This window comes from Microcaecilia unicolor, chromosome 8, assembly GCF_901765095.1.
Source record: "Microcaecilia unicolor chromosome 8, aMicUni1.1, whole genome shotgun sequence".
Lineage (NCBI taxonomy): Eukaryota > Metazoa > Chordata > Amphibia > Gymnophiona > Siphonopidae > Microcaecilia > Microcaecilia unicolor.
Genome location: NC_044038.1, coordinates 190,122,131 through 190,141,028, shown reverse-complemented (window position 1 = coordinate 190,141,028; position 18,898 = coordinate 190,122,131). Strand labels below are relative to the sequence as shown.

Below are 18,898 nucleotides of genomic sequence, written 5' to 3'. Positions count from 1 at the left end.
GCAGGTAGCGGCTCTGGCCCATTTCAGGGGTCCAGTCCAAGGACCAAGATGCGGAACATTTTTTGCAGGGGATCAAGCTTCTGCGTTCACTCCATCGGCCAGTTGTGCCTTAGTGGGACCTCAACCTTGTTTTGTCTGTTCTAGTTGGGGGCCCCCCCTTTTTGAACCTTACAGAACAGTTCACTGAAGACAGTTTTTCCGATTGCAATTTTGTCAGCGCACATAATTTCAGAGCTCCAGGCTCTGTTGTGTCGAGAATCTCTCTTTGGGGGTTTCCTTGCATCTATAGTTCTTTCCTTCCTCCCTAAGGTGGTGTCGAAGTTTCATGTAAATCAGTCCATTTCCTTACCTGTCTTAGGTGATCTGGCGTGAGACGCATGAGACAAGGAGCAGGAATGGTTGGCCAGACTCGACATGAAAAGAATATTGCTCGAATACTTGAGAAAAATGGAAGAATTTCAATGATTGGATCATTTGTTAGTTCTCTTTGGTGGTCCTAAAAAGGGATCAGCGGCTTCTAAGGTGACCACTGCATTAGCCTATTTGCTTAAGGGTCGGTCTATGCCAGAGGCTCTTAAAGCCATGAGAGGGAATCATAATTGCAACATCATAAGAACATAAGAATAGCCATACTGGGTCAATCTAGCCCAGTATCCTGTTTCCAACAATGGCCAATCCAGGTCACAAGTACTTGGCAGAAACTCAAATAGTAGCAACATTCCATGCTACCAATCGCAGGGCAAGCAGTGGCTTCCCCATGTCGGTCTCAATAGCAGACTATGGACTTCTCCTCTAGGAACTTGTCCAAACCTTTTTTTAAACCCAGATACACTAACCGCTGTTACCACATCCTCCAGCAACGAGTTCCAGAGCTTACTATTTGTTGAGTGAAAAAAATCATTTCTTCCTGTTTAAAAGTATTTCCATGTAACTTCATCATTGAGTGTCCCCTAATCTTTGTACTTTTTGAAAGAGTAAAATTGATTCACTTCTACTTGTTCTAAACCACTCAGGGTTTTGTAGACCTCAATCATATCTCCCCTCAGCTGTCTCCTTTCCTCATATGAGAGGAGTTCAATCCCCTTTATCATTTTTTAAATGGCTGCCGAGACTTCAAGCAGTGGCCTCTCAAGACTTCTGCAGAAGTCTCGCAAGGCCATCGCTTGAAGTCTCAGCAGTCATTTTGATGAAGCAGTAGCAGTCAGAAGATTAGCGGCAGTGGACAGGAAAGAGTGGGGATCTTTCCTGCCCAGAAGAGACCACTAGACCATCAGAGTGCATTGAGGTAAGTTCAGGGAGGGGAGGGAGGGAGGGGGCTCGTTCATCTCAACTCACCTTCACTTCTGCGAGATCCCCATGGACCTGGAGGGGAATCCTGTGGGATTCCCGCTAACCCCACTCTTGTGCAGCTAAGCCACACAATGGAGCAATACAGAGGCATTATAATATTCTTGGTCTTATTTATCATCCCTTTCCTAATACTTCCTAGCATCCTGTTTGCTTTTTTGGGGAGTGTAGTCTCATTTTGCCACATGATATTTGTTGGGCGACTGTCTGGCCATCCTTTCATTCCTTTGTGCAACACAATCAGTTGGATGTGCAGGCCAGACAAGATGCAAGTTTTGGTTCTGCAGTATTATCTTTCAGTCTCATGGGGTCCTGCCTGAGGTTACTGCTTTGGTACTGTCCATTAGATCTTACCTACTAATTTTCTTTCCTTTAGGACCTCCAGACTTGTCAAGAGCCCATCTTGTACTGCAGAGTATTAGGAGATGTGAAAGGAAGGGTGATGCGTCGGAGGCAATGCTAGTGTTTGTGCTTGTGTTTTTTCCTTATTTTGGGGTATCCGTAGTCTGTCGGCGGCGGTTATAGTTAGATTCTAATTGGTTACTGTGGTTGTTCAAAAATGAAAAAAAATTTTTCTGAAGAATTTTGCCAAAGTATAGGAAGCCATTTGCTACAGCACGAGGAAAAAAAATTGTGCGACCGGTAACGAGGGTACAGTTTTTGGTGATCCTATGTCATCTGCTGTGTTATAGAAATACTAGCTGGCTGGAACTGCAAAGAGGTCTTATACAAGTCTCAGTCTCTATCTGCTGGTAGGCATGTATAAACCAAGGGTCTCAACTGATTTGGAGGGCCTGAAGGAAAAAAACATTCATAGGTAAGATCTAATTTCTGTTTCTACACCATTGTTTACAGTTAGGGCATGTGCATGCAATACTGGCATGGATGGTTGGCAGCAAGAAGGGGAAATTATGTAGATCTGCCAAGCTCCAACTTCACTTCTTTTCACAACATTTGGGGGTATTTTGTTTTGTTGTTTATGTCTAAATCCATTGTTTAGCTAATTGTAATAGTGCTCTGTCTTCCTCTGGTTTATACAATATCAGGATGTACCTTGTGCTTCATACAGAAAGTTCACCTTTATCTTTAACTCTGTCCGAAGCTTTGCAATTTCTTCATCCAGATGTTCCTGATCTGTAAGAATGTGAGGGGGGGGGGGGGGAGAGACCAGTAATCACTTGCCAAGTTCAAGATATCCCAGATACAGATAGAAGAAAACAGTATGTTCTGATAACTGACTTTGCAACTGCTGCACTTATTAGGAGAAAAGGATTCCTGTCTTGGCTCTAATTCCTTCATTTCATCAAATAGCTCACATATGTCTGTTACAAAGATCATTTCCTCCCAGAGACTTACAGCAGGAAACATTACATCAGTAAGTTCAAGTTCTGAAGCTCTGACTGATGGAAATGAAGGCATAAAATGGAATTACCATGCATCTGTGGCCGAAACAAGTCATTACATAAAAAACAAATCCACAGAGGGGGAAAAGAGAAAAGTTCTCAAAGTGTTGAGGTTTATTATTTATGATGCTAACACTTTAGTGTCCAATGTTCCCATCAATCTATATGGCTTATTACAGGAACATTGGACATTAATGGTTAATAAAAATGAGTTTGAACATGTAACTGAAAATGTCAAACACTGACACTCACCTATCTGGATCATTTCTTTTATCTTGGTTTTTGGAAACTGGATAAACATGTTCCCAAAGCAAACCATCAACATTTCTGAAATAAGATTGGACAAAAGAATGAATACAGAGTATTTCTGTTCTACTCCCTAACCATTACAAGATGATGCCTCTTTTACAAATTTCTCCATATTATATGGGGGCTACTTCCAACCTTCCTTTCTCCCATCTGATTTTTAATGAATTCAAAGTGCCACCTTTCAAGCCTTATAGCCTGCATATAAAAACCAAAACACAAAACCGTTACGTTAAACATACAATAAATAAATACAATACAAACAATATACCGAAACAGTAATATAATGTAAAATAGTATTTGTATTCGCCAACTCTCAATAAGGTTCAAAGCACGTAAACTTCAGAAAAAAAATTTCATGGAAACAAATGAGTGAAAATGCTAACAAAAATATTTTCTAGGCAAAGAGGTCTTCAAATGTTTCCAGAACAAATAAGAATTGAAAGTTCTCAAATATCTAAGAAAAGAGTTCCACATTTGTAAAGATTAAATTCTACTTGTTATCATCACTATCCTCTTATAGCGAATACCTAATGCAAAGGGGAAATAGAATACGCAGGAAGCACCCGAACAAGAAAGCATAGTTGCTTCCTATAGCAGGTGTTCTCCATGAACTTCAGGATAATGCAGACACATTTGGTAGCCTTCTCCGCAGGCTGCCTATCAAGACGTGTTCCCCTATCTTGATAGAGAGGCTTTAGCCAATTGTGTGTGTAGGTTGCCTTCCCACCCTGCCGTCAGCAGCCTCTCAGTTCAGTAAATAGTTCCAAGGAAGAGGTAATCATGTAGAATACAATTCCTTGGAAGGAGGAGGTAACCCAGCTTGCCAATAGAAAAAACTGAAGGGGATGGAAGGTGGAAAGGCGTGATTACTACTACTAATTTCTATAGCGCTACTAGATATATGCAGCGCCTGTACACATATGCACGTACTTTCCCTGTCCCTTTCTCACAGTCTAAGGTGTTTTTTGTACCTGGGGCAATGGAGGGTTAAGTGACTTGCCCAGGGTCACAAGGAGCTGCAGTGGGAATTGATCCTATTTCCTCAGGATCTTGACCCACTGCACTAACCATTAGGCTACTCTCCATTCCTGCATTATCCTGAAGTCCATGGAGAACACCTGCTACAGGTAATCAACTATGTGTCTCAGGATAATGCAGTCACACTTGGCGACTCCCTGAGGGTTGTACTGGTTGGAAATAAAAGTTGAAAGCAACCCAGTAAGGCAGATTGAAAGGGTGGTGGAGGGATTGTAGTTCGATAATCCGGCAAGCAGAAGTGATAGCTACCAGAAATATGCATCTTGTAGGGAAGTAGAAGCTAAAAGGCTCAATGGGACGCTTCATAAGTTGAGACAAGACCAAACTGAGATACCATGGTGGTGGAGGAGTTTGTAATGGTGGTCTCAGGTGGAGTAAGCCCTTAAGGAAACGATGACCTAGAGGATGTGGGGAAAGTTCTTGTTGATCCTTCTGGAAGAAGGAAATAGCTGAGAAATGAACTCTCAATGAAGATGATTTTATACCCGAATCCGAAAGCTGCAGCAAATACTGAAGCAGCGTTTGGAGGGAAAAGAAGGATCAAGATTTGAAGCACACTAGATGGTGAATCTTTTCCATTTTAAGGAGTATGATTTTTGAGTTGAGGGCTTATGAGCTGCTGTGAGAATTCGTTGAATTACTGGAGAGAACCTTGGAGAGGCCAACCCTCGCATTTCAATGCTGTCAGAGCCATTTTTTTGACACTGGGATACATAAGGCACCCCTCTGCTGGAAGAGAAGATGAGGGTGAGATCCCAAATGTAGGAGCTTGTTCATTGCCTATTTGAGAAATCAGGGATATCATGGTCGGTGGGGTCAGTTGGAGTGACAAGTATTATGTCTACAGAATCTTATACAGTCTTCTGTTTGACTTTTATCAGCAGAGTTGGAGGGAATGAATAATAAAGATGTTTGGTCCATGAAATGATGAAAGCATCTTCAAAGATACTGTTGTGATGGAATCCTGGAACAGAACAGACAACATTTCCCGGCAGATATTCAACCCGTAGAGGTATGCCGGCCGAGTCTCACAATCGGCACCATGCCCGGATATTCAATGCTGGGCTGTTTCAGGTGACCAGCATTGAATATCTGTTTTTTTGGCCAGTTTAAACTTAATCAGTTAATATTCAGTGCTGGCTGGTTATGTTTACAGCAGCCAAAAAAAGGACTGCTATTTAGGCTGTCCTATTTGGCCGCTAAACTTAGCATGCAATGTGCTGAATATTCGTAGCTAGCCAGTTATATCGCATAATATAGCCGGTTAGCCACTATGCGCTAATATTCAGCAGAGATAATCAGCTATCTCACACTGAATATTAGTGTTTAGCTGGTTAAGTGCTATTTAACTGGCCAGGAGCTGTTTCTGACTGGTTAAATAGCGCTGAATATCAGCCGGTTTGAGTGTTTGTCTATAGCAAAGAGGTCTATTGCTGGAGTGCCCCAGGCTTAAAAAAATCTTGAGGACTGCTGTGGCGGAGAGAGACCATTTGTAAGTTAGGGAAACTCTGCTGAGCTTGTCTTCCAGAGTGTTCTGAGCTACTGGTATGTAAGAAGCCGTTAGCCACAAATTTAGGGAAAGCAGAGTACTGTAAATATGACATGTTTCCACACAGAGAGGGAAAGATTCTGTGCCCTCTTGTTTTGTTTCTTAATCATTCAATATTTATTAGGTTGAAAATTGCATCTTGTTGAACGACACAGTGTTACAATGATGTACGGTCTACCACACTGGTTATCAGAAAGAGGATATACACATATGAAAAATAAATGTTCCATGCAAGAACTGTACAAAGCCTTATATAGTGTGTCAACTGTTGTTACTAATGTAGTTCCTCCCCCCCCCCTTCCTTGCTCCCCTATAACTGGGAAAGAACAAACATACTTAAAGCTAAAGTATGTACCATTCCGCTGCTGTTTGTAGTTATTAATCTGAAAAGTGTTGAAAAGTAGCACTTTGCCCACTTTTGTATCCAAACTTCGTTCTGGTATTTTAACGTCAAAGTTATTTTCTCATATTTTCTAATGTCTGCACATATCTTGTACCAAAGATCCACAGTTGGATCTGAATCAGTCTTCCAAGAACGGACAAAAACTAACTTTGCTGCTAGCAGCAAATCCAATCCCAAATGTGACTCCATAGATTGATGCCTGTGATTTAGGACCACCCATAACAAACATGTCACAGGACCAAAAGCCCCTAAAGTGGCCCCGCATAGAATCACTTTAGACTAGACCAATTTCCAAAACATTTGACTTATTCGGCATTCCCACCACGTGTTCATATGTACCTTCCAGTCCACAACCTCTCCAACAGCTCCCAGTGGATACCTGCCCCATTTTGGCATTTTTCACCTTTGGGGGATACCAATACATTCTTAAGACCAATATAAACTGAACTTGCTGATAACTGGAAACACCTGAACATTTTCTGATACAGTTGTAAATGTCTGCCCACTCCCCTGCCACTAATGACCACTACAGCCAGTTCCCAACTGTGTTCGTGTATTGGAGTGACATCTACAGATTGTGTTCCCAACACTTTATATAGTTGCGTTAAGAGTTTCTTAGATGGTCCAGTTTTAAATAACACAATTTCTAAGGCTGTGGTTTGCCTATGAAGATGAGAATCCTCCATTGTGTTTTGGAGCAAGTCTTGCATTTGAAAGTATTGAAAGAAGGGGATTTTGAAATGCATGAGCTCCTGAAAATGTGACAAAGTCAGAAATTTCCCTTTGGGAGTTAACTCCTTACAGAAATGTATACCCAGGGACTCTAATCTCCACCTTAGTGGACCTAAATACCCAGTATGGAAAGGAGGATAGTCTCTCAACAAGCTATAGGGATGGAAGAAGACCCCCACCCCTTTCTGAATCTGTGTCTCCATTCAGTGTATTGTTAACGGGTCTAAAAATATATGGGGCTGAGATTTGATCTGCACCTGCCCCTCCCCCTCCAATCTTTGGTGCACATATTTGTAGGAGGCGGCGTATGGAGCCATGTGTGCCTTTTCAAGTGGCACCCACAATTTATCCAGTTCAGGATTATGGTGCTCTTTCAAAGCAGCCAATACCGCTGCTATATAGTATTGCCTTAGGTTAGGGAACCCCCCCCCCCCCCCCCCCCTTGTCCCTTGATTTCATCAGCCTAGTGAGACTAATATTTGGTCTGGGTCCATGCCATATAAAAGTTTTCAACATCCTGTCCCATCTCTTAAAAAGGCCCTTTGGTACCATGATAGGTAAATTTTGAAAAAAAAGAACAAAAAGCAGGGAATAATCATTTTAATGACTGCAATTCTCCACATCCATGTAAGCCACATTCCCTGACAGTCATTTAACAGAGTTCTCACTCTTTGCTCCAGGGGAGGATAGTTTAGTTTTAATAAATCCTGTGTTGTATTTGAAATTTTAACCCCCAAGTAATGGAAGCCTTTGTTGTTCAGCTGAAAGGGGAGATTCTGAAGCCCCTCCTGTCTGGTAGTATTGAATAACATAGCTTCTGTCTTATCTTTATTAAGCTTGTAGCCAGAGTATTGTGAATATAGGTCCAGTTCGGCTAGTAAAGGGTCCAAAGAATGGGCTGGATCTCTAACATAGAGGAGAGTTATCATCCGCATATAATAGTATTCTGTGTTCCTGTTGTCCTGCAGTGACTGGTAGTATGGAGTGATTACGCCGGATTCCTTGCGCTAAAGGCAGGGCTGCCGAGAGGGGGGGCGGGGGGGACAAAATTCCCCGGGCCTCCAAGAGGGGCCTGGTGCTGCAGTCCCCTCCACCCGCCCCCCTCCGTCCACCACCGGGCCAGGCCCCCCTGAGTTCAAATCATAGCACTTCACCTCGACCTCGCTTCGTGTGAAAGAAGCACAGCAGAAGCAGTCTGCCACTTAATCAAAGAGTTTAAGTTTTTCTCATCCTCCCTTCTTAAGTATAAAGGTATGGTCTGAAAGACATAAAGCCATCTAGGCACGATCATCATATTAAATAGTGCTATTCGACCCAACAGGGAAATAGGTAAGGGGCCCCAAGCCTGCAACCTCAATTTTGTTGCCTTTAATAACCTCTGAATATTTTGTTCGTATAACTTATTTAAGTCTGTCGGAATATAAACTCCCAAATATTTAATTTCACCGTGTGCCCATTTAAGGGGAAACTGTCCCTTCCAACTAAACTGTCTGCCCGTTAACACAGGAAGGGCAAAGGATTTAGTTAGGTTTAGTTTGAACCCAGAAACTTGTCCAAACTGTCCCACACTTGCAAGGAGCAACTCCAGTGACTGTGATGGATTTGTCAATATCAGCAACAAATCATCAGCATATGCCAGAACTTTAACACTTTGACCTGCCAGCGAGACTCCCTCTATCTCTTTTGTGAGCAAAAGCGTATGGAGCAGGGTTTCCAAAGATATTACAAAAAGTAAAGAGGAGAGCAGACATCCCTGTCTAGTACCCCTGCCTATAAAAAATTCTTTTTCTGTAATACCATTAATAAACACACAGGCTTGTAGGTGACAGTAAAGAGCCTTAACCGCTTGCAAGAACCAGCCATGAATCCCCATACTAGTCATAGTCTGAAATAGGTAGTCCCATCTCACCTGGTCAAATGCCTTTTCTGCATCTAGGCTAACCACCAGAGACGGGACATCCCTATCCTTGCAAGACGCCATTGCTAGCAGTAGTCGCCTGACGGTGACGCACAAATCCCACCTGTTCAGGTCCTATCAATTTTGGTAGCCATTGCGCCAGCCTTTCAGCCAACACTTTAGCCAGTAACTTTATATCTAAATTCAAAAGTGATATCGGCCTGTAAGAATCTGCCTGCTCTGGCAGTTTACCAGGTTTTGGAATTAAGGTTATCAACGTAGTATTTCCATAAATGGGAAATCTACCATTTTTTACCACCTTCTCATAAAACTCCAACAACGAAGCCAAGGCCCCCGGACCGGAGGTAATGCCTTATAATATTGTCCTGTGAATCCGTCAGGACCGGGAGCAGGATAATGCTTTAACAATTTCACCGCCTTTTGCAACTCAGATAACGTTGAAGAACCATTTAAACAATTCAATTCTTCTGAAGACAGCATGGGCAATCCCGAGCGTTTTAAATAATCCAACAAATGTTGCTCAAGGGGCCCGGACTCTGCTGTGTACAAGAAAAATATTCTGCGAATATCCGCCCTATTTCCCCATGATCAGTTGTGAGCACTCCTCGCTTGTCTCGCAGGGCCGCCGCTGTCCTAGACCCTCCCCAATTTTTAATTACTCTTGAAAGAAGACGGCCCCGGTCTATTACCGAATCTTAGCAGTTTATATTTATAAGGATGACCAAGTCTCCAGCTCGTGCAATAAGGTGTTAACTACTACTACTTATTTTTAAAGCGCTACTAGACGTAAGCAGCGCTGTACACTTCAACATGAAGAGACAGTCCCTGCTCGACAGAGCTTACAATCTAATTAGGGCAAACAGGACAAACAAGAGATAAGGGAATATTAAAGTGAGGATGATAAAATAAGGGTTCTGAACAAGTGAATAAGGGTTAGGAATTAAAAGCTGCATCAAAAAGGTGGGCTTTTAGCTTAGATTTGAAGACGGCCAGAGATGGAGCTTGACATACCGGCTCAGGAAGTCTATTCCAGGCATATGGTGCAGCAAGACCCCACAGAGTCTGGAGTTAGCAGTGGAGGAAGAGGGTGCAGATAAGAAAGATTTACCCAGTGAATGGAGTTCCCAGGGAGGAATGTAGGGAGAGATGAGAGTGGATAGTGAGGAGCTGCAGAGTGAATGCACTTATAGGTCAATAAGAGGAGTTTGAACTGTATGCGGAAACAGATAGGAAGCCAGTGAAGTGACTTGAGGAGAGGGCTAATATGAGCATAACGACACTGGCGGAATATTAGTCGTGCAGCAGAATTTTGAACAGATTGAAGAGGAGAGAGAGGGCTAAGTGGGAGACCTGCAAGAAGCAAGTTGCAATAGTCTAAGCGAGAGGTGATGAGAGTGTGGATGAGGGTTAAGAGCCACTTGTGTAGCCTTTACGTTCTCCAGTGCAATCGGTGTAGGCCTTTGTATATAAACCCGTTTAGCCTTCCTTAATTGTTTCTTTAAATGTAAAATACCCGCTGCTCTACCCTTCTTCCTTAAGCTGCAAAATGCAATAATATCTCCCCGTATCACCGCCTTAGAGGCGGACCAAAATAATATTGGTTAGGTCTGTGCATGTTCCCCATTATTAGCCGCATATTCTACCCACCTACTATTTATGTACTGCTGAAATTGATGATCTTATATGCAGGTAAGTCAGATATCTCCACCCTCTGCCACCCATGCTATCTATCATCAGGCATTACTAGGTCTACCCAAACTGGGGAGTGATCTGAAATTTCTTCAGGCCCAATGGTTGCTGCTTGTATCAGAGGGAACAGGGAGCGTTCTACCAAAATATAATCAAATCGGGCTTGTGTTCCATGCGCCCCTGGATCCGTGAGTATAATCTCGCTCGCCCGGATGCAATGTCCTCCAAACATCAATTAAGTTGAGCGATTTTGAGAATATATCAAACTCTCTAGTCCTTTGCTCAGTATTAATGCAAAGAAGTCGGGTTGGAACAATCGATTGCTGGGTCTGAAACTAAGTTAAAATCTCCCAGCACCAGCAATCTTGCGGTCTTAAATTGTAGACAGCATCTGGCCAATGATTTAAAGAAGGCTGGGTCATAAACACTGGGGCCATACAACCCCACTAATAAAAAATCTACGCCTTGTAACCATACATGTATAATTATATAATTCCCCTGTGTCCCTTTAGCAACCAATGTGGCCTTAAACGTTAGTCCTTTTCTAAACAAGACTGCCACTCCCCCTTTTCTCCCCTGCGAAGCAGCTGCATAACTCTCCCCCACCCAAGATCTCTGCAGTTTAGCATGCTCCAAATCCGTCAAGGTTGTCTCTTGCAGACATGCTATATCTGTCTTGTGTCGTTTTAATGCTGACAAGATTTTGGCTTGTTTCATGGGAGAACTAATGCCCCCAACATTCCAAGAAATTATTCTTGCTGGCATGTTACATAAAGGAAACACATACGTGTAACTTTATCTCTGATTATCAGCACCCCCCCTCCCCATTAGACCCCAAAAACATTATCCACAGCATTTTCACCCAAGCACAGTTCCACTTTACCCATTCTTACTCTTATTAACACATCTCCAGCCCTTCTATTCTTTGAAATTCCTCCCTTCCCACTGCCCATTGGTGGTCCAATCCAAAACCTCTCCCCTTTCCCCCCTTCCCAACCCTATCTTCCCCAGCCCTAGGCTTACCCAACTCCATCTTTAACCTTTATCTTGTCTTCCTTTCTTCAATAGTCCCTTTCCCTATGTGTCCTTCTGTCTGTCCTACCCTTATCCTTATTGGTCCTGTCTGTCCTGATTTATATTGTAAGCTCTTTTGAGCAGGGACTGTCTTCTTCATGTTCAATTGTGAAGCGCTGTGTATGACTGGTAGCGCTATAGAAATGATTTATAGTAGTAGTAGTCCATCTTTCCAGGAAAAACCTGGTGATGGTAACAAGATCTCGTTATGTGCTAGGGACCCCAAGCTCCTGGCATCTGGCTATAATTATGTTCTCATAATGTTTGTTAAGGCAATCAAAAGTGCATTCCTTTACCATACCAACAAGTACAACTTGAGTTACTCCGCGTCAATCAGTCTGTTCTCCAAGAGAGTTGCTTTTGACTCTGCTGCAGTCTTAAAAGTCTGCCATGTGCCCTGGATTGAAACTCTTAATTGTGCTGGGTATTGCAAAGCAAAACAAACTTTCTTATTTATAAGAGCAGAGCAGAGTGGATGAAACAGTCAGCGTTGTTCTTGAACTTCAGGAGAGAAGTCCTGAAAGATCAATATGTTACACCCATCATATTTCAGCGAGTCTCTCTTTATTTTAAAGCCATGAAGGATCTCCATTTTGTGTCTATAATTCAAGTTTTGCTACAATTACTCGTGGTCTGTTCTGATCCTCCACTCTACGTCCAACACAATGTGCTCTCTCCACCACCACTGGGCCCATTGAATCAGTGAGCGCCAGCTCCTTAGCCAGCCAGTCTTCTAACCACGTCTGCAAGTTCCGTTCGGGGAGTTTCTCTGTTAGCCAAACTATACGTATATTGTTTCTTCTGGAGCAATTCTCGAGATCCTCCAACTTGCTTGCTTGCTCTTTAAGACACTGATTTAAATTCGCTATGTCTGGCCCATACACATGGGAGTCACCTTCCAAAGCAGACACCCTGGTTTCCAGATCCCCAGTACGGGTCCCCAGACCATCCATCATCGTTTGAAATAAATCCAGCTTTTGGACTAGTGCTGACCACTTCAGCTCCCAGGCTTTCTCTATTGCCGAGGTTAGCTGCACCAGTTGCGTATCTGTGAAGGCCGGCAGTGGCAAGGGAGAATCTTCCGCCATCTTGGCCTCCGCACTGCCGGTCTTGGTTTTTTCTTTTTATGCAGCCTTATGCACCATCCCAACAGGCGATTTACTCAGATATTTGTCCATAAAGAGGGTTTCCCCACTATCCAGCAGCAGATGAACATATAATGTCGAAGGTAAGATGAAAAGGAGGCAAGGGTCCCAGAGCTTCAGCAGGACGCTGCTGCTCAGCTCATAGCATCACGTGATCTCACATTTCCCTTTGATAAGATTTTAGAATGCTGTGACTGCGTAGAAAACTGCCCAGAGTTCTAGGACGTTGATGTGAAGGAAGTTCTCTGCGGTGGACCACGCACCCTGAGTATAGTTCTTGAAGATGAGCTCCTCATCCTTTGGGTGAGGTACCTATTGTAAGTGTCAGATCCACTGGAACAGGTCTGAATAGCATTCCCTGTGTGAGGTTGGATGGATGAAGCCACCACAGTACTGCCTTTTTGAGTTGAAAGACGAATTGGATTTTGTGACTTAAGACTGCCTGAATTGATCCCACTGATGCTTAAGGCTCCATTGGATAGGTCTCATCCTTAGCTTTGCTGTGGTGATGACTGCCATTGTTGCAGTATGAGATCTTTGACAGTGGCCTGTCCCAGCGGTTCAAATGGAGGTTGAACCAAGGCCGACAGCACCAAGCTCAAAGGAGGAACCACTGGGTGCAGGGGAGGGCGCAAGTGCTTCACTCCCTGGAAGAAAACAAGAGATATCTGGATGATTGTAAGCTCTTTGAGCAGGGACTGTCTTTCTTCTATGTTTGTGCAGCGCTGCGTATGCCTTGTAGCGCTATAGAAATGCTAAATAGTAGTAGTAGTAGTAGTAGTAGTAGTAGTGGTTGACCGTGAAGTGGGCCCCAAAAACAAGCGAACACAGCTAACTGCACCCGAAGGGAGGACAGGGACAAACTCTTTTCCAGACCAGCTTGCAAAAAAATCCAGATGAGCCACCAAGGCTCGTAAAAGCTGCACCTCCTTCTCCTCACACTAAGCCTCAAAAGTACGCCAAACCCGCACGTAGGCCAAAGAAGTGGACCATTTCCTGGATCTCAAAAGGGTACGAATCACTACCTTCAAGTAACCCTTTCTCAGAGTCGTGCCCACTCAACAGCAAAGCCGTGAGAATCGAGCCAAGTAGGGCATCCGAACGGGTTCCTGGCTCAACAAACCATCCTCGGATGGGAGAGGCAACGACTTGTCCACCTGTAACCTCAGTAGATCTGCGTACCACGGCCGACGCGGCCAATCGGGAGCCACTAGGATGATGTGACCGACGTGGCCATGAATGCGCTAAAGGAGCCGCCCGATGAGCGGCCATGGGGGAAACACATACAAGAGTGCCCAAGGCCAGGGCTTCGCTAACGCATCGAGCCCCTCCAACAACAGCTCCCTCCTGCGGCTGAAGAAGCATGAAGCCCTGGCATTCTCCGCCATGGCCATGAGATCCATTATCGGAGCGCCCCAGCGCTCGACAATGAGCTGGAAGGTGAATGGAGCGAGAGTCCATTCCCCCGGGTCTAGACAATGACTTAGGTACTCCGCCTGAAGATTGCTCGTTCCTGCCACATGCGCAGCTGAGAGGAGTCTGACGTTCTGCTCCACACAAGCCATGAGCAACGCCGTCTCCAGTGCTGAGCAAGTACTCTTGGTACCCCCCCCCTGATGATTGACGAAGGCGACCACTGTCGCATTGTCTGAGAGGACCCGGACATTGCGGGAAAGCAGCATCGGCTGAAACACCAAAAGAGCAAGTCGGATCGCTCAGGTCTCCAGCCAATTGATGGACCAAGAACCCTGAGCCACCTGTCCATGACAATGGGCCCCCAAGTCAGGCTGGCATCCATTGTCACCAGCACCCACGCAGGGGAATCCAGGGGCATGCCTCGGCTCAGATGAAGAGTGTCCAGCCACCACTGAAGGCTGAGGCGAACTGGGTGGCAGAGAGAAACTCTGCAAGAGAGGATCCACCTGGGGAGGCCAGCGAGCCAGAAGGGCCGCCTGAAGATGTCTCATGTGTGCTCTTGCCCACAGAACCACCTCGATGGTTGCCGCCACGGACCCCCAGAATCTGCAAAATGTCCCATGCAGCTGGAGTCGCGGCCGCCAACAACCGACGAACCTGTGCCTGAATCTTCAGGATGCATTAAGCTGGAAGGTGCACCAAGCCCTCCCGTGTAGCAAAACGCAGCCCCAGAAATTCCAGACTGAGTGGGAAGCAGAGAACTCTTGGACACATTGACCACCCAGTCCAACTGCTGGAGCAGGAGAACAACTTGAGCCGTGCTTTCTTCTGCAGACTTGGCCGGGATTAGCCAATTGTTGAGGTAAGGATGCACCAGGATCCTCTCCTGACGTAACTGGGCCACCACTACCACCATCACCTTAGAGAAGGTACGTGGTGCCTTAGCGAGACCGAAGGGCATAGCTCAAAACTGGAAGTGGTCGTCCAAGACCGCAAACCGGAGAAACTTCTGTTGATCCAGAAGAATAGGGATATGTAGGTACGCCTCCGTAAGATCCAAGGATGTGAGGAACTCTCCCAGCTGGACTGCCACAATGACCGGAGCATTTCCATCCTGAAGGGCAAGACCCTCAAGCCGCGATTTACCCTTTGAGGTCTAAAATCGGATGCCAAACGCCCTCTTTCTTGTGCACGACAAAGTAAATGGAATATCTACCAAAACCTCTCCCGCCTGGAGGAACCACGACATGCAGGGACAAAAGACGGTCCAGAGTTTGTCGCTTGGCCCTGGCCTTAAGCGGAGACTTGCAAGGAGAAACGAGAAAAGCATCCGGAAGAGGACATCAAAATTCCAGGGCATAACCATTTTTTACTATATCCAAGACCCACTGGTCCGAAGTTACCCGGACCCAGCTCTGATAAACCTGGAGACTGGGTCCCCATAACTTCATTGGGAAACTCTGGTAGTGCCCTCGGTTCCCCCATCACAACCACCATTTTGGCTACCCCAAAAGGCCTGAAAGGACTGGCCTCTATTTCAGAACCGAGGGCGCTGAAAACCCAATCCCTTACCCGGGCTATATCTGTGCGACTCCTTCAGGCGACTGTGAGTCGCCGACCTAGGAACCAAACGGGATCTATCCTCCGGAAGCCTAGCCCCCTTGGATTCGCTCAAACCCTTGACCAGCTTTTCCAACTCATCACAGAAAAGAAGCTTCCCCTGGAAGGAGAGCTGACTCAGATGCACCTTGGATGCTACATTCATGGCTCAGTGCCGAAGTCATAAGAAGCGGCGCTCTGCCACAACCAGCACCAGGTTCTTCGCGGAGACCCATAAAGTCATACATGGCATCCGCCAGAAAGGAGGTGCCCATCTCTAAATTGATGACATCAGCAGCCTCACGAGATGAACCAGCTGGGACATCAGGGAGAGGGGTGCTATCCAGTCTTTTGCATTGAGTGTCACATGTATGATTATCTCCCAGTTGGTGAGATGCCATGTGTGTGTGCCTGATGCAAAGAGCTCCTAGCTCTCAAAGAACGTGTCCGTTCTCTTGAGGCTAGAGTAGCAGACTTGGTGGAGCTGAGAGAGAAAGCGAGGTACATAGAGGAGACCTACAGGGTTGTTATAGAGAAGTAGCCCCTGTGCTACCTTGGAGGAGGGCGGTCTCCTAGAAGGAGAGCATCACCCTGGTGAATTAAGAAGTACTCCTGTAGCCAGGCCCTGCCCACCAGGGGATGCACTATCCTCTCACACCGAGGATATGTCTCCGCTACCCAGGAGGGAAGGGTCAGGACAGCTATTGTAGTTGGTGATTCGATCATTAGGCATATAGATAGCTGGGTGGCTGGTAGACGTGAGGATCGCCTGGTGACTTGCCTGCCTGATGCGAAGGTGGCAAACTTCACAAGTCACCTAGTTAGGATTTTAGCTAGTGCTGGGGAGGAGTCGGCTGTCTTGGTACATGTGGGTACCAATGATATAGGAAAATGTGGGAGAAAGGTTCTGAAAACCAAATGTAGGCTCTTAGGTAGAAAGCTCAAATCCAGAACCTCTAGGGTAGTATTTTCTGAAGTGCTACCCTTTCCACACGCAGGGCCCAAGAGACAGGCAGAGCTCTGGAGTCTCAATGCGTGGATCAGACAATGGTGCAGGGAGGAGGGTTTTAGATTTGTTAGGAACTGGCAACATTCTGGGGAAGGGGGAGCCTATTCCAAAAGGATGGGCTCCACCTAAACCAGGGTGGGACCGCGCTGCTGGCATCGGCAATTAAAAAGGAGATAGAGCAGGTTTTAAACTAGAATCGCTCAAAAGCGCATGGTTCGGGATAAGGTATCTTTCAAAGATATCACCAAAACTGGCAAGATAGAGTTCCCCCGATAGTGAGGTTGCAAAAGAGACCATAGTAGATCAGGTGTCCTTAAATAAAAATCAGACAAAAGATTGCAAATTAATACGGTCAAGTACTAAGCATGATGTAAATAGGCACAAAAACATAGTCTGAAGTGTCTATATGCGAATGCCAGGAGCCTAAGAAATAAGATGGGAGAGTTAGAATATATTGCACTAAATGAAAAATTCGATATAATAGGCATCTGAGACTTGGTGGAAGGAGGATAACCAGTGGGACACTGTCATACCAGGGTACAAATTATATCTTAGTGATAGGGCGGACTGAATTGGTGGGGGGGTAGCATTGTATATTAATGAGAGCGTTGAATCAAATAGATTGAAAATTCTGCAGGAAACAAAACACTTCTTGGAATCACTGTGGATTGAAATTCCATGTGTAAAGGGGAAAAGGATAGTGATAGGAGTGTACTACCATCCACCTGGCCAGGATGAACAGGCGGATGCAGAAATATTAAAGGAAATTAGGGACGCAAACTGGGCAACACAATACTAATGGGTGATTTCAATTACCCTGATATTGACTGGGTAAATGTAACATCTGGGCACGCTAGGTGTCCTTAAATAAAAATAAAAATCAGACAAAGGATTGCAAATTAATACTGTCAAGTACTGAGCATGATGTAAATAGGAACAACAAACATAGTTTGAAATGTCTATATGCAAATGCAAGGAGCCTAAGAAATACAATGGGAGAGTTAGAATACATTGCACTAAATGAAAAATTAGATATAATAGGCATCTCTGAGACCTGGTGGAAGGAAGATAACCAGTGGGACACGGTCATAACCGAGTACAAATTATATCGTAGTGATAGGGTGGATCAAATTGGTGGAGGGGTAGCACTGTATATTAAGGAGAGCCTTGAATCAAATAGTCTGAACTGCCCCCCACTGGGGACTGCATGAGGCAGCAGATGGCACTCGGGGAGCCCGTGCGGGACCAGCGAACGGCACCGCTGTCACCCTCAGAGCAGGGAGATGCATCCGAACCTCTCCCCACGGGGGTCCGCACGAGGCTCGTAGGACAGCGACCGCGCGTCCGACTCTGCCTCCTCATCCACCCACCCACCCGCCCACCCAGAGCAGGGAGAGACAATCGAGCCTCTCCCACGGGGGACCGCATGGGCTGTGTGGAAGTGGTCGTGCGCCCGGCTCTGCCTCCTTGCCTGCCCGCTTCCTCAGATGGCAGCAGGAAAGGGGAGCACTGTCCGGTGGAGCTGCCCCAGGAGCATGGGAGTATGGAGGCGTAAGGACACTCTTGGAGGGAACCGCTGAGGGCTCAGTCGACAGCACCGAGACCAGAGCGCAGCAGCAGCGAAAAGAGGAGAAGGGGCAACGTGGCGGAGGCCCCGGAGACAGGCTCCGAGGGGCTCAGAGCAAAGCAGTAGTGGCAGCCTGAGGCTGCTGCCCCCCCTCTGGTGTCTACCTCCAACATAGACACAGCTCCCAGGGTTGCGGAGTCTCTGTGCCCTGGGCAATGCGTCCGATCACCAGACCATGCCTATTATCTTGAAAGTAAAAACTGAATAATTACTAGTGAAATGAAGACACCTTCAGCAGGACGGGCGTGCCTGAGAAGGAGCCTTTTGCACTGCATTTGATCAACCGGAGAAGGCAGGCTTGCGAGGAGAGCAGATTGGGGCAAGTCTGAGCCTCGCAGAACGCCAACTCTGCGGGAATCGGGTCCCGATGTAGTGCGGCGCCACGTGCTCAGACCACCTGGGACGGCGGCGACAAGGACAGGAGCGACGCGACGTACAGCGAATCGCCACGGAGGCATCACAGAGACAAACTCCAAGGGACCCAGAGTACAGAAGCAGTAGCAGTCGGGGCTGCCAACTGCCCCTTGATTTCTACCTCCAGCCACCGATGTGGCGCTCGTGACTACGGAATCCCTGTGCCCTATATCCTCCCACTAAGTTGTTGAACTACCTAGCCCGTGCGACTCCCACCTGTTCAACT

At 45.9% G+C, this 18,898-nt stretch overlaps 1 protein-coding gene across 4 annotated transcripts in view; it reads right to left on the bottom strand.

Annotated features, from left to right (window-relative positions):
* The window catches only part of PDRG1 (p53 and DNA damage regulated 1), a 64,063-nt gene that overhangs the window by 18,567 nt on the left and 26,598 nt on the right, over window positions 1-18,898 (bottom strand). For all 4 annotated transcript variants that reach the window (XM_030211204.1, XM_030211202.1, XM_030211203.1 and 1 more), the window contains exons 4-5: window positions 3,003-3,077; window positions 2,398-2,481 (exon numbers count right to left, since the gene is read on the bottom strand). In XM_030211204.1, coding sequence (XP_030067064.1) covers window positions 2,398-2,481; window positions 3,003-3,077 — 159 coding nt within the window. The remainder of the gene's footprint in view (window positions 1-2,397; window positions 2,482-3,002; window positions 3,078-18,898) is intronic.